General features: G+C 45.4%; 1 protein-coding gene across 1 annotated transcript in view; it reads left to right on the top strand.

Annotated features, from left to right (window-relative positions):
• The first annotated feature begins 194 nt into the window (after positions 1-194).
• Positions 195-14822, top strand: part of SERHL2 (serine hydrolase like 2) — a 34629-nt gene continuing 20001 nt past the window's right edge. The window contains exons 1-6 of the mRNA XM_060777168.2: positions 195-299; positions 6460-6609; positions 7738-7851; positions 10601-10642; positions 11259-11278; positions 14212-14286. Of these exons, the coding sequence (XP_060633151.2) occupies positions 275-299; positions 6460-6609; positions 7738-7851; positions 10601-10642; positions 11259-11278; positions 14212-14286 (426 nt within the window). The 5' untranslated portion in view covers positions 195-274. The remainder of the gene's footprint in view (positions 300-6459; positions 6610-7737; positions 7852-10600; positions 10643-11258; positions 11279-14211; positions 14287-14822) is intronic.

The raw sequence follows: 14822 nt of genomic DNA, 5'->3' as shown, positions 1-14822 counted from the left end.
AATCCCTTTGCGTAGTTGTGGTTTGCAATGCCTTGAGCCTCTGTGCCCAGGAACCCTGGCGCCTCTCCAAGCCACGGCTCTCATGGTGCCAAGAGAGGAGCGCCAGGGCTTCGAAGGGAAAGGGGCGGAAGCTGCCCTAGCAAAGGAAAAACCACTCTCGCACAGAGAAAGGGGCGGGGCGAGAGGCGGAGTCTCGTGACGTCAGGGACGTGCTAGCAAGGTTTTCTCCCGCAGGAACCTAGTTTGCGAGGGGTCTTACTTTCCTGCAGAGCAGATGATGGCGGCAGCGCAGATGGCAGGTCAGGCGTTTGCTGTCTTTCAATCCCCTTCCTCCCCCTTCTTTACTTGTTGAATGGGCGCGGGGGAAAAGGGGGGTTTCTTGCCTTGGGAAAGCCATGAATTGACGGGCGACTTGAAGGCACAGACCCATGCCCTCCCCCACCAACACTCCCAAGGCGAGATCTCCTTCTAGCTGCAGCTTGCTGCAGCTAGAAGGAGATCTCGCCTTGGGAGTGTTGGTGGGGGAGGGCATGGGTCTGTGCCTTCAAGTCGACTGTGGGCTTCATAGGATCTTCTTAAGCAGGGTTAACACTCAGAGGTGGCTTGGCTTTCTCTATTGCACAGAGCAATTTGAATTGTGTTAAAATGACCTAGTTTGAAGGGAGGGAAAAGATATTGCCCCAAGAGTCTGAACTAGGACCTTGGTCCCAGAGAAAAGGAAGCATGCAAGACTAGGCATGGAGGAATCATGCCTGCCTTTGGACATAGGCACAGGGTATGGTGCATGCTTGCCTCATCTCTCTTAACTATATAGGACTAGGGGGTGAGAAGGCTAACTTGACATGAAGTTTGGAGCCTGGCACTCATTAAAAAGAATTTAAGAAAAAAAAAAGGAGGGGGTGGGCTACATTCCTTTTTCCCCCAGCATGGCCCCATATCTCTCCTGACATTTCTACCACATCTATGGCAGGGATCCTCAGAAGTTGTGAGGTCTGTTGGAAACTAGAATAAGTGAGGTTTATATTGTTACGCTTAAGCAGAATTTAATCTGGTCCAATGCAAAAGACACAATAATTTTGCACAAAGGCAAGAGGGAAAAGATCACAAAAACTTTACTCTTGTCAGCAGTCTCAAAACATAAAACTTGCAGTGTTGCATACAAAATAAACAGTGCAACAAACTTACATAGTTTTTGTAAGAATTACAGAATGCAAAGATCATGGCTTCTTCATCTTCCTTCAAGTGAGCAGCGCAAAATGGTTGAGCAAAATGCTGTGAGCATAAGCTCCTCAGAGCAAAAGATAAACTGTATTCTAAAACACATATAGCTATACCCCACCAGGTGTGGCTCAAATTTACTAGCTGACCTAGATTAGCAGCTGCACATAATGATCAACAGTATAAGGTTTTCTTTAACACACACACACACACTTGGTGTTGATCCTTTTACAACTTACTGTAACATATATATCTGTAGAATAGTGTCCAGGGTGGGAGAAAGAACTCTTGTCTGTTTGAGGCAAGTGTGAATGTTGTGACTGGCCACCTTGGATTAGCATTTAATGGCTTTGCAGCTTCAAAGACTGACTGTGTCCTGCCTGAGGTGGTATCATTTGTTCAGTGGTGTTAGCTGGCTCTGATTGTTTCATGTCAGGAATTCTCCTATTTTTTGGTGTTCCTCAAAGAGAAGTCAGCCACAGAAGAGCACTTCATGAACCAACCTGGACACAGCATATTATCTGAGAACACAGAAATGCTGGATTACTCCAACAACCACCACGTTGGACTACACAGAGAAGCCATTGAAATCCACAAGCATGTGGACAATTTCAACAGAAAGGAAGAAACCATGAAAATGAAAAACTCTAAAATCAGGAAAGTAAATAAATACTAAAAAAATAAACAAAAAACAGGGGAATTCCTGACATGAAACAACCAGGGCCAGCTAACACCTCTCAACAAAATATTTCCCCAAGCAGAAAGCAGCCAGTCTTTGAAGCTGCAAAGCTATGCAGTGCTAATCAAGATGGCCAATTGCAACATTCACACTTGCCTCAAATAGACAAGAGTTCTTTCTCTCACCCTGAACATTCCACAGATATATAAACATCACTTGAGTCATTCTAGTTTCCAACACACCTCACATCCTCTGAGGATGCCTGCCATAGATGCAGGCACAACGTCAGGAGAGAATGCTTCTGGGACGTGTGGAAAACTTACAGTAACCCACTAAATGAAATAACTTTGTTACAGGCCTTGGAAAATTGAAGAGCTCCTATCCCCTTTAATGGGTTTGTAAAAGAGTCTTGTTTGCATGACAACACCAGCTAAGGTTGGATCTACACTATCCTATAATGCAGATCAGTGCACTTAATCCACACTCTGAAACTGGATTATAGGGCAGTGGAGATGCAACCTCAAATTCCTCCTTCAATCAACAATAAAGACTGCCTTTAATTTCATGAGGCATCCCTAGTGAAACCAAATCTCAATCTATGTCACCTGTAAACTGGAGAATTAGAATGATCACACCTGTAAGAAAACAAAACAGTCCTGTTCCTGGATAAAACACAAGCCAATGATACTTCCAGGTCAAAGTTACTCCTGCCTTACAAAACTTTGTGTATGCAGAATCAGTGTCCCAGAATGCAATTATGGCTGATATGGACGACTTGAGAGGTAGAAGAATGTTCCCAAGCAACTTATAGAAGGGAAAATTCAGGATTGGTTATTTCCTTTTTCTTGTTTGTCTAGCTCAAGTATTTTCCCTTGAGCTAGATGTGGGAATAATATATTTTTGGAAATGTAGTCAACTCTCAGTTAAATAAAACTCAATCAACTGGCAAAAAATCAAAGAAATAATACTTTTTAAAAGCCTTGCAATAAAATCAAATTTAGCAGAAATGTAAAATGGTGTTATATTGTTAAATTTGTGCTTATATATGTATCTTAATTTACTTTTAATTACTGTATTTTAATATTAATATCAAATCAATACCGAGTATGTGGTATGTATAGTATGGTATAGTATTTGTTAGCCCTATATTTAATAGAAATTCTTCAGCAACCAGAAACTACATTTTTTTCGAACATCTACCAATATCCATGTAGTAAATTGAGAGTCTACTCCATTTACTTCATAGTCAAAACCCATAAAATGATATAATTTATTTATTTATTTAGTACACTTGTATACCGCTAATATCTCAGCCTGTGCGGCGACTCATTGCGGTTTACAACATATTTAAAAATACAATATTCACTTTAAAAATATAAAATAAAATATAAAAATACATACATATACATACATAGTATTGGGCCACCAATACAGACCGGAACATCTCATAGTTAAAGTCGTAATCCAATTCGTTATCCTTGATTGCTAGTCCATGATCAAAACATCATCACATCGGAATTAGTTGAAAACTTGCTCGAACATCCAAGTTTTCAGTTTTTTCCAAAATGCCATTAGCGAGGTGGCTGATCTTATTTCAGTAGGGAGGGCATTCCAAAGCCGGGGGGCCACCACAGAAAAGGCCCTATCTCTCGTTCCCGCAAGCCGCACTTGTGAAGCAGGCGGGATGGAGAGAAGGGCTTCTCCTGAAGATCTTAGGGTCCTGGTGGGCTGATAGGCCGAGATACGTTCGGATAGGTATGTAGGGCCAGAACCGTTTAGGGCTTTAAAGGTCAAAGCCAGCACTTTGAATTGGGCTCGGTAGCTAATCGGTAGCCAGTGGAGCTGGTACAGCAGAGGAGTTGTATGCTCCCTGCGCCCTGCTCCTGTTAATACCATGGCTGCCGCCCGTTGGACTAATTGGAGCTTCCGGGCCGTCTTCAAAGGCAACCCCACGTAGAGAGCGTTGCAGTAGTCAAGGCGGGATGTAACCAGAGCGTGGACTACCGTGGCCAAGTCAGACTTCCCAAGGTACGGTCGCAGTTGGCGCACGAGTCTTAACTGTGCGAATGCTCCCCTGGTCACCGCCGAAACCTGGGGATCCAGGCTCAGCGATGAGTCCAGGATCACACCCAAACTGCGAACCTGTGTCTTCAGGGGGAGTGCGACCCCATCCAACACAGGCTGTAACCCTATACCCTGTTCGGCCCTGCGACTGACCAGGAGTACCTCTGTCTTGTCTGGATTCAATTTCAATTTGTTCGCCCCCATCCAGACCGTCACAGCGGCCAAGCACCGGTTCAGGACCTCGACAGCCTCCTTAGTAGCAGGTGGGAAGGAGTGACAGAGCTGGACATCATCTGCGTACAGATGACACCGCACCCCGAAACTCCGGATGATCTCGCCCAGCGGCTTCATGTAGATGTTAAACAACATGGGGGACAGTATTGAACCCTGAGGAACCCCACAAAACAAAGGTTGTGGGGTAGAACAGGAGTCCCCCAGTGACACCTTCTGAGACCGACCCTCGAGGAATGACCGGAGCCACTGCAGAGCAGTACCTCCAAGACCCATTCCCGCGAGGCGTCCCAGAAGGATACCGTGGTCGACGGTATCGAAGGCCGCTGAGAGGTCGAGTAGCACCAACAGGGACACACTCCCCCTGTCGAGCTCCCGACGGAGATCATCCACTAAGGCGACCAAGGCTGTCTCGGTACCGTGTCCCGGCCTAAAGCCAGACTGTGCCGGGTCTAGATAATCCGTGTCTACCAAGAATGCCTGGAGTTGTGAGGCCACCACACGTTCCATGACTTTGCCCAAAAAGGGAAGATTGGAAACAGGCCGATAGTTTACCAATTGAGTGGGGTCCAGTGATGGTTTCTTCAACAGCGGTTTTATCACAGCTTGCTTTAAGCTGGCTGGAAAAATGCCTTCCCGAAGGGAGGCATTAACCACCACCTTAACCCACTCGGCCAATCCCCCTCTGGCCTCCTTTAGAAGCCAGGATGGGCAGGGGTCTAGGATGCATGTGGTAGCTCTCATTCCTCCAAGCACCTTGTCCACATCCTCGGTTTGAACCAATTGAAATGAATCCATCAAAATCGGACAAGCAGATGCTCGTGTTACATCCTCAGAGACTGCCGTTAATATGGTGTCCAGTCCAGAGCGGATCAAAGCGACTTTGTCTGTAAAGAACCGAGCAAAAGCTTCACAGCGAGCTGCCGCGTCATCAGGGCACCCATCCTGAATGGTGGGTTTTAAAAGGCCTCTGACAACTCGGAACAGTTCAGCCGGACGGTTCTTTGCAGACGCAATAGTGGCCGCAAAGAAAGTTTTCTTTGCGGCTCTTATTGCCGCGGCATATGACCTTAAAAAGGACACAAACCGTGTTCGTTTTGGCTCGCTCGGATCCGAACGCCACACGCTCTCTACTTCCCTCTTCTTTCGCTTCAACACCGCCAGCTCCTCAGTAAACCAAGGAGCTGGTTTAGTTCGGCTACTTGAGAGGGGACGTTCTGGAGCGATCGTGTCTATTGCCCTGGTCATCTCCCCATTCCAGAGAGCGACCAGGGCATCAACAGGATCACCAACCGAGGTGGCGGGGAAATCCCCAAGAGCCATCAGGAATCCTTCCGGATCCATAAGCCTCCTGGGGCGGACCAATTTAATAGGTCCTCCACCTCTGCGGAGGTTAGGGGGCGCAGTAAGTCTAAAGCTGACCAGGTGGTGGTCGGTCCATGGCAACGGAGAGATGGATAACTCCTCAACACCGCCACTGGATGTTGCTCAAACGAATTTTCTGAATTTTAGGAGTGGTTTTGAACAATAGGCAATATATTTATCTTGTACTGAAGTCATTGTTTTGTAGTTCGATTGGATGATTTAAACATTTTGAAAAAATATACAAAGTGTAAAAGAAAAATAATTGATTGATGGAATCATTGATGGTCCATGAGTCTTGTAGACCATTCTGATCAGAAAAACAGATAGCATTTAAAGGTATGCCTAGAAAAAAAATCCCTATTGTTTTCATGAGTGTTGTGAGGAAGGAGGCATCTAGGCAAAAGCATGATTGCTGGGACCCTATGCTGGGTCTACAATTCACACCTCCTTCCCTCCCAGAGCCCTGGCAGGTGAAGAGAAAGCGGGTGGGGAGAAAGCACAAGAAGGGGGGGGGGGGATCTGGTTCCTGCCACTCTGTTTGCACTAGGGCCTTGTAAAAACCTTCCCTGGCCGCCAGCACACTTTCCGCCCTTTGAAGAAAACAGCCCCAGAAGCTGGGAGCAGTCCAAGGGGACTCCCTTTCATTAATTCTGATGCGTGTTGTGCAACCAGTGTATGGGTTCTTCCAGCTATGTGTAGGGTCCCAGCTATCCTACTTTTGCTGGCATCTATTTCTTGAATTGTCTGTTGTATCTGTGGGGATAACTTGAAAGGAAGTGACAGGATTTAATTTTTGGATCAAGTGTGAATCCAGTTCATTACCGGACACAACACCACATGGTGACTCTTGGAAGACCAGAATAGTTCAAGGTTCTCAGGGTGTTGTTTTTCTTTCCTTTCAGGCTTGGCCTCAGAGATGAGGTTCCTGGTCCCCTGGGGCCACATTGCGGCCAAGGCGTGGGGGTCTCCCCAAGGCCGACCCGTCCTTTGTTTGCATGGTTGGCTGGACAATGCAAACACTTTCGACAAGCTAATTCCCTTACTCCCAAAAGGTGGGATTCTTTTCATTACCTTATATGTACCGTAAATTTTGGCCCAACACCCCCCCTTGACTTACAAATGAGGCTAACTTATACATAAGTCAGCCTCATGTGTAAGTCAAGGGCAGGTTTTTGGGCCAAAATTACAGCTTTCAATATGATCCCTGGTGAAGTGAAGGATTATTTTGCAGAGGTCACTCACACCCTTAGTTCATTTGCTCAAGCAAGTGAACTAAGCAAACAACTATTATGTGGGGAAGTTCCATTTTGCCTTCCTCAAAAGGAGGGTGCAACTATTATGCAGGGGTGACTATTATGCATTGTACCTTCCTCAAAAGGAGGGTGCAAATATTATGCAAGGGTCCCTATTATGTGTTATGCCTTTCCCAAAAAAAGAGTGTGACTATTATGCAGGGGTGACTTATGTGTTGTGCCTTCCTCAAAAGGAGGGTGCAGCTATTATGTAGGGGTGAGCATTATGTGTTGTGCCTTCCCCAAAAGGAGGGTGCAACTATTAGGCAGGGGTGACTATTATGTGTTGTGCTTTCCTCAAAAGGAGGGTGCAACTATTAGGCAGGGATGACTATTATGTGTTGTGCCTTCCCTAAAAGGAGGGTGCGACTGTTATGCAGGGGTGACTATTATACATTGTGCCTTCCTCAAAAGGAGGGGGCGACTATTATGCAGGGTTGATTATTATGCACTGAAATATGGGTATTATGCAGAGAGAGGAAAGCACCAATGCCATTTCAGAGAGCCAGCTGTCCCGAGTTGCCATTCCTCCACCAAACCATTCAAAAAGGACAGAAGTGGGTCAGTGTTAGAGAAATTATAGGTGAATGTGGTGCTTCTTTTAGGTTTGCCCAGGATAGACTAAGCTCTTGCCCTTTGCAACTCTATTCAGAGAAGAGGATGGTTCCTTTTTTGGATAAGAATCAAGGTACAGTACTCATATTGACCTGTGGATAAGTTGATCCAAATTTCTTAGATTAGTTTTTTGCACAAAATTTCTAGACTTCTACATGAGTATATAGGTCAGTCATTACTTTATACTGTAATCTATGAATAAAAACTGACTTCTGTTCCAACAAAATGTGGGCTGATATTTGAATTGATCCTCTCCCTGTTGTTCTCTTTCAGATTGCCATTACATAGCAATAGATTTTGCAGGCCATGGCCTGTCCTCCCACCGGCCAGCTGGGTATCTGTACCACCTAGAAGACTACATGGGTGATGTGCATAGAGTAGCAGTAGGTGAGCACGTGAAATGTCTGTTATTATACTATTGTTCAGAATCAACTGTATTTCCTCAATTGTAAGGCATACCTTTTCCTGTTTAAGGGACTTCAGAAATGCAGTGAGCCTGAGAATCACTGGTTGTTGTTATTGTTTTGAGGTCTTTTTGCAAAACTGCCTTACCTCCAAGAGAGGAGGAGGAAAGCCCCAAGCCCCAAATGGCTGCCATGCCCCACAATTTTGTTCTTAGCCTCAGGAGGGTGGCTGTTTACCAGTGTTTTTGCTACATACAGCTTCTTATTTCTGCTGCTTCCCCAAGAGGCCCATAGACTTAATACTGTATAGACTAATGCAGACAGATGGCCTGCAGGGTTCTTCATATGCCCTCCTCATTCCACAGGAATGATTGCACTACAAAACTGCAATGAAACTTAAAAGAAAATCAGATTGTGCATGAAGATTAAATTCTAAAAGTTATTCCAAGAAAATGCTTTTCCTCTCAAAATCAAAGCTTAAAAACAGGGCATATCTTACATTCAATGACCTCTTAGATTTGGTAAAATATGATATATTAGTTCTGGCTTTAGTCAGAGAGGTTCTCACTCACCTTCAGACCAAAGCAGCAAGGGATTAGCCTCCTAGTTCCTCTTGATCTTACTTTCTTTTACCTACTTTTACATCTAAATCTAAACACTTTTAAATCTAAATCTACCTTTAAATCTAAACACAAAAATGTGTAGCTCATTTGACCTTCTTACATTAAAAAAAATGTTGACAAAAAGGTCGCAGGTTCAGTTCTGGGGAGCGGCATGAGCTTCCACTGTCAGCCCTAGCTTCTGCCAACCTAGCAGTTCAAAAACATGCAAATGTGAGTAAATCAATAGGTACTGCTCCAGCGGGAAGGTAACGGCGCTCCATGCAGTCATGCCGGCCACATGACCTTGGAGGTGTCTATGGACAACAGCGGCTCTTTGGCTTAGAAGTGGAGATGAGCACCACACCCCAGAGTCAGACATGACTGGACGTAATGTCAGGGGACTACCTTTTTTACATTAAAAAATACATTTAAAGCTGAACTGAGTGCATAATGGGTGTAAGAACTGATGTATTTATTGGCTGTAAACCAGAGATGGATTTGTGAACTTACCTGTCCAAACGCATCTCCCTCTATGAACCATCGCAGAAATTAAGATCTTCTGGGGAGGCCCTGCTCTCTGTCTTGCCATTGTCACAGGAGTGATTGGTGAGGGCCTTCTCGGTGATTGCCCCCTGGCTATGGAACTCCCTTCCTGGTGAGATCAGATCGGCCCCCTCCCTCCTGTCCTTCAGAAGGATGGTTAAAAACTTGGCTGTGGGACTGAGCCTTTGAGATGGTGTAATGAGGCAGCAATAGGAACTCTTAGTATGCCAACCAGATTCAATATGGTTGTTTGAGACAGTTTTAAACAGAGGATTTTAACATCAAGAGAAGTGATTTTAATGTTTTCGTATGTGTCTAGTATGTTTCAGCATTGAATGTTTGCCATTTATATGTTGTGCCCCTTTGAGGTGAGAAGGACAGAATAGAAATGCTTTAAATAAATAATAAATACATAAATAAATAACTTGCCTACCAATTTTTAGCATTCCTCTTCATTGGATGTGTTGGCTAGTGCATTATTTTCTGTGTAGCCAGCTCTCTGACCTAAATTTCATTTTGTCGAGTGAGTTCGTGGACATTGACTCCAGGAATCATTGTCTGCTTTAGAAGATGAATGGTGGTTCCATAGTCAAGAGTGCTATAAACTGTGTAGCTAGGCCTCCCTCTCCGTGCGTCTTGCTGCACTACAGAAACAACAGTTTCATCCACTCTTTACAGCTACAACGCTTCAGTCACTCACCTCCCATGCGCCCATCTGCTTCCTTTCCACTATAGTGCTTCAGCAGCTGAGTTTGGGTTGAAGAGAGCATTAAGCACCCTTTCAGTCACCAGCTTCTTTTCCAAAGATGGTGTTCCCTGTCATCCTTTCTTCTTGAGTGACATGAAGAGTTTCCTTTTAGGTGCGGCAGGCTAAAGTCTGGGATAGATCATGAATAATAGTTTCCAGAAAGAGCAAGTTGCCTGGGAGGTCTGGGAGTTGTATACCAAAAATGTAATTTTTCCAAATGTGGGTAAACGTTGGCATTCATTGTTTTTTTCGTGTCAGGAGCAACCTGAGAAACTGCAAGTCGCTTCTGGTGTGAGAGAATTGACCATCTGCAAGGATGATGCCCAGGAGAGACGCCCGGATGTTTTACCATTCGGGGGGGGGGGGGGGCTTCTTTCATATTTTCACCTGAGAAGCTGAATCTGACAAATGGGAGCTCACCTCGCTCTCTGGCTTCGAACCACCAACCTTTCGGTCAGCAGTCCTGCTGGCACAAGGTTAACCTATTGTGCCACTGAGGGCTCCAGCATTTGGGTTATCTTGCCTCATTGCGTATGGATTAAACCCTTGTGCCAGCAGGATTGCTGACTGACAGGTCTGTGGTTCGAATCTGGAGAGGGCAGGTTGAGCTCCCTCTGTCAGCTCCAGCTCCCCATGCAGGGACATGAGAGAAGCCCCCTACAAAGATGGTAAAACATCCCCTGGGCAACGTCCTTGCAGACAACCAATTCACTCACACCAGAAGCAACTTGCAGTTTCTTAAGTCGCTCCAGACATGAAAAAAAAAGTGCAGCTTATGAGAACTCTATTATTATCTCTTAAGAAAGACTATTAAATTCTCTTACGTTTTTCTATTTTAGCACTGAAATTGAGTCGATTTAGCCTGCTCGGTCACAGTTTGGGTAAGTGACCCTTTCCCCTCAAACTGCTTGATGTTTTTGTTTTTTTTAAATGCTGTAGCAAATGATTAATTTCCATTGATTTCTGTTCAAGTCATTTCAGATTTTTTTCCCACAAGTACAAAATTATTCTCTCATTGGTTCATCTAGTTAAAAAAAACATAGAATCCTGATGCTGTTCTCTCATATTTGGTCGGTTTCTACTCTTTGGAGAGGTGTGTGGTTTGTTGGCTTATTTGATTTGATTTCCTTCATTTCTCCCTATGCTAGATTTATTATAGTATTATTGACTTATTTTGTTACAATTCCACTTTCCACCCATAAAATGCCAGTCAATCCAAGGCACCTTAACAAGCAACATCAAAATAGGTTTTTAATATCCCCAAAAATATCAGTCTGTTACAAGCAGTTTGGAAAGATACTGTTTTTTAGTAGAGCTGCTGAAATCCTGTAGAAAAGTGATTTTTCTAAGCTGTAATTACAAGACCTTAGGCTCTCTTCTGTGGGCTGATTGCTGAAGATAGGTCCATAAAGGAGGCCGCTACTATCTGAGTTAGTTATACCGGCAGGGGTCTTGGTTCTGTGTAAATATTCACCCACTTCCTTTTCCTTTATATAGGTGGAACCGTTGCATGTATGGTAAGTATCATTCTTCATAGGGTATTGTTTTAGGAATGTCTTTTCTCCTTGGAACATAATTTCTTTATGAAGCTGATAAAAGAGGGAATAGGAATTGTCCATCTAGGAAGCAGAAGTATGTATGTGCAGTGTGAATAGGAATTCATTCATACTTTTTTCAAATTATAATCCTGCCCTCCAACAGTTTGAGGGACTGTGACCTGGCCCTCTGTTTAAAAAGTTTGAGGAGCCCTGACTTAGATGAATGGTTAGTCATGATCATCAAGTTTGCAGATGACACCAAATTGGGAGGGATAGCCAATACTCCAGAAGACAGGAGCAGAATTCAAAACTATCTAAACTGATTAGAGAGATGGGCCAAGGCAAAAAAAAAATGAAGTTCAACAGGAACAAATGCAAAATACCCCACTTAGGCATCAAAAATGAAATGCAAAGATACAGAAGAGGGACGCCTGGCTCGAGAGCAGTACGTGTGAAAAAGATCTTATAGTCCTCATGGACAACAAGTTAAACATGAGCCAACAATGTCATGCTACCCCTCTATTCTGCCTTGGTTAGACCACACCTGGAATACAATTGAAGAGAGATATTGACAAGTTGGAATGTGTCCAGAGGAGGGTGACTAAAATGATCAAGGGTCTGGAGAACAAGCCCTATGAGGATCAGCTTAAAGAGCTGGGCATGTTTAGCCTGCAGAAGGCTGAGAGGAGACATTATGAGGGCCATGTATAAATATGTGAAGGGAAGTCATGGGGAGGAGGGAGCAACTTGTTTTCTGCTGCCCTGGAGACAAGGATGGATGCAGAACAATGGCTTCAAACTATAGGAAAGGAGATTCCACCTGAACATGAGGAAGAACTTTTCAGTTTGTGAAGCCCGAGGATGTGGACAAGATACTTGGAGGAATGAGGCCCACCACGTCCATCCTAGACCCCTGCCCATCCTGGCTTCTGAAGGAGGCCAGAGGGGGATTGGCTGAGTGGGTAACGATGGTGGTTAATGCCTCCCTTCGGGAAGGCAAGATTCCAGCGAGCTTAAAACAAGCTATTATAAAACCGCTGTTGAAGAAACCATCATCGGACCCCACTAAATTTGACAACTTTCGGCCTGTTTCCAATCTCCCCTTTTTGGGCAAAGTCATGGAAAGCGTGGTGGCCTCACAACTCCAGGTATTCTTGAGAGACACGGATTATCTGGATTCGGCACAGTCTGGTTTCAGACTGGGACATGGAACGGAGACGGTCTTGGTCGCCTTAGTGGATGATCTGCGCCGGGAGCTAGACAGGGGGAGTGTGTTCCTGTTGGTGCTCCTGGACCTCTCAGCGGCCTTCGATACCGTCGACCACGGTATCCTTCTGGGGCGCCTTGCGGAAATGGGCCTCGGGGGCACTGTTCTACAGTGGCTCCAGTCATTTCTGGAGGGCCGCACCCAGAAGGTGTCATTGGGGGACACCTGTTCAACACCACATCCTTTGACCTGTGGGGTTCCACAGGGCTCTATACTGTCCACCATGCTGTTTAACGTCTACATGAAGCCGCTGGGTGAGATCATCCGGAGTTTCGGGGTGCGGTGTCATCTGTACGCAGATGATGTCCAACTCTGTCACTCCTTTCCACCTGCTACTAAGGAGGCTGTCGAAGTCCTGAACCGGTGCCTGGCCGCTGTAATGGTCTGGATGAGGGCGAACAAACTGAAATTAAATCCAGACAAGACGGAGGTACTCCTGGTCAGTCGCAAGGCCGAACAGGGTATAGGGTTACAGCCTGTGCTGGATGGGGTCGCACTCCCCTTGAAGGCGCAGGTTCGCAGCTAGGTGTGACCCTGGATTCATCGTTGAGCCTGGATCCCCAGGTTTCAGCGGTGACCAGGGGAGCATTTGCACAGCTTAGGCTCGTGCGCCAGCTGCGCCCGTACCTCGGGAAGTCTGACTTGGCCACGGTGGTACACGCTCTGGTCACATCCCGCCTTGACTACTGCAATGCTCTCTACGTGGGGCTGCCCTTGAAGACGGCCCGGAAGCTCCAGCTAGTCCAGCGCGCGGCAGCCATGTTACTAACAGGAGCGGGACGCAGGGAGCACACAACGCCCTTGTTGTTCCAGCTCCACTGGCTGCCGATCTGCTACCGGGCCCAATTTAAGGTGCTGGTGTTGGCCTACAAAGCCCTAAACGGTTCCGGCCCAAAATACCTTTCTGACCGCATCTTGGCCTATGAGCCCACGAGGGCCTTGAGATCATCTGGGGAGGCCCTTCTCTCGATCCCGCCTGCCTCACAGGCACGTTTGGCGGGGACGAGAGAGAGGGCCTTCTCGGTGGTGGCCCCCCGGCTGTGGAACACCCTCCCTGTTGACATCAGACAGGCGCCCTCCCTTATGTCATTCCGCAGGAGCCTAAAGACATGGCTATTTGAGAAGGCCTTTAACTAAGTGCTACAATAATAATTGGCAATGACGACTGGAACGGAATATGGATTATGAGATTGGTTTACGATTCTATGATGAGACGGCACAGATGATTTAGTGTAATATATATTATTGTTATATTTTGATAGTTATGTTGATATTTCGTTGTGTTACTGCTTTATTGTAAACTGTTTTTTACATGTTGTACACCGCCGTGAGTCGCCCTAGGGCTGAGAACGGCGGTTAACAAATGAAGTAAATAAATAAACTTCCTAACTGTGAGAGCTGTTCAGCAGTGGAACTCTCTGCCCCGAAGTGTGGTAGAGGCTCCTTCTATGGAGGCTTTTAAACAGAGGCTGAATGGTCATCTGTTGGGGTTGCTTTGAATGTGATTGTCCTGCTTCTTGTCAGGGGTTGGACTGGATGGCCCATGAGGTCTCTTCCAACTCTGTGATTCTATGAAATGACATTTTTGCCTACAATGCAAGAATCTAACTTTGTCTCTTTTTCTCTACCTTTTTCTCCTTCTTAGTTTTCATATATTTTCCCTGAAATGGTGGACAAGTTGATCCTGGTGGAGTCGCTTGGCTTTAACCCAAGAGCTCAGGTTGTATTCTTAAGCCTACTCCTGACTCATTAGCATATTGGAGAGACATTACATAAGGAGAAAAAATAAATCTAATTCTTGTTTTGGGAGATCCTTCGGAAAAGGACTGATCCTGAGATAGCACAGATGGGAGAAGACCTCACCTCTACTCTTTTTTTGTAAGAGGGTAAAATATGGCAAACAAGTAAAGGAAAATAGCTCTTCCCATTTTGCGATGCACAGGTTGCAGCTATCAGTAGGGCAGGCAGCATAATGAACCATTGGCTCCAGTGCTTAGAATTTGATTTTAGTCCACTTCATGTTGCCCTAATAAGACTAAAGTGCAATCAATACCTACTCTTCCCCATGTTGACAGCAAGAACTGATATTCTATGAGTGGCTGTATTATTGTTGTTGTTGTTGTTGTTGTTAAATCGCAGTGGGTTAAATCGCTGAGCTGCTGAGTTTGTTGACTGAAAGGTTGCAGGTTTCAATCTGAGCAGTGGCGTGAGCTTGGCGTGAGCTTCCACTGTCAGCCCCAGCTTTTGCCAACCTAG

Source organism: Anolis sagrei, chromosome 5 (genome assembly GCF_037176765.1).
Source record: "Anolis sagrei isolate rAnoSag1 chromosome 5, rAnoSag1.mat, whole genome shotgun sequence".
In the NCBI taxonomy this organism is placed as follows: domain Eukaryota; kingdom Metazoa; phylum Chordata; class Lepidosauria; order Squamata; family Dactyloidae; genus Anolis; species Anolis sagrei.
Note: the sequence above shows the minus strand (reverse complement) of the source record. Positions and strands in the feature narration are given on the sequence as shown.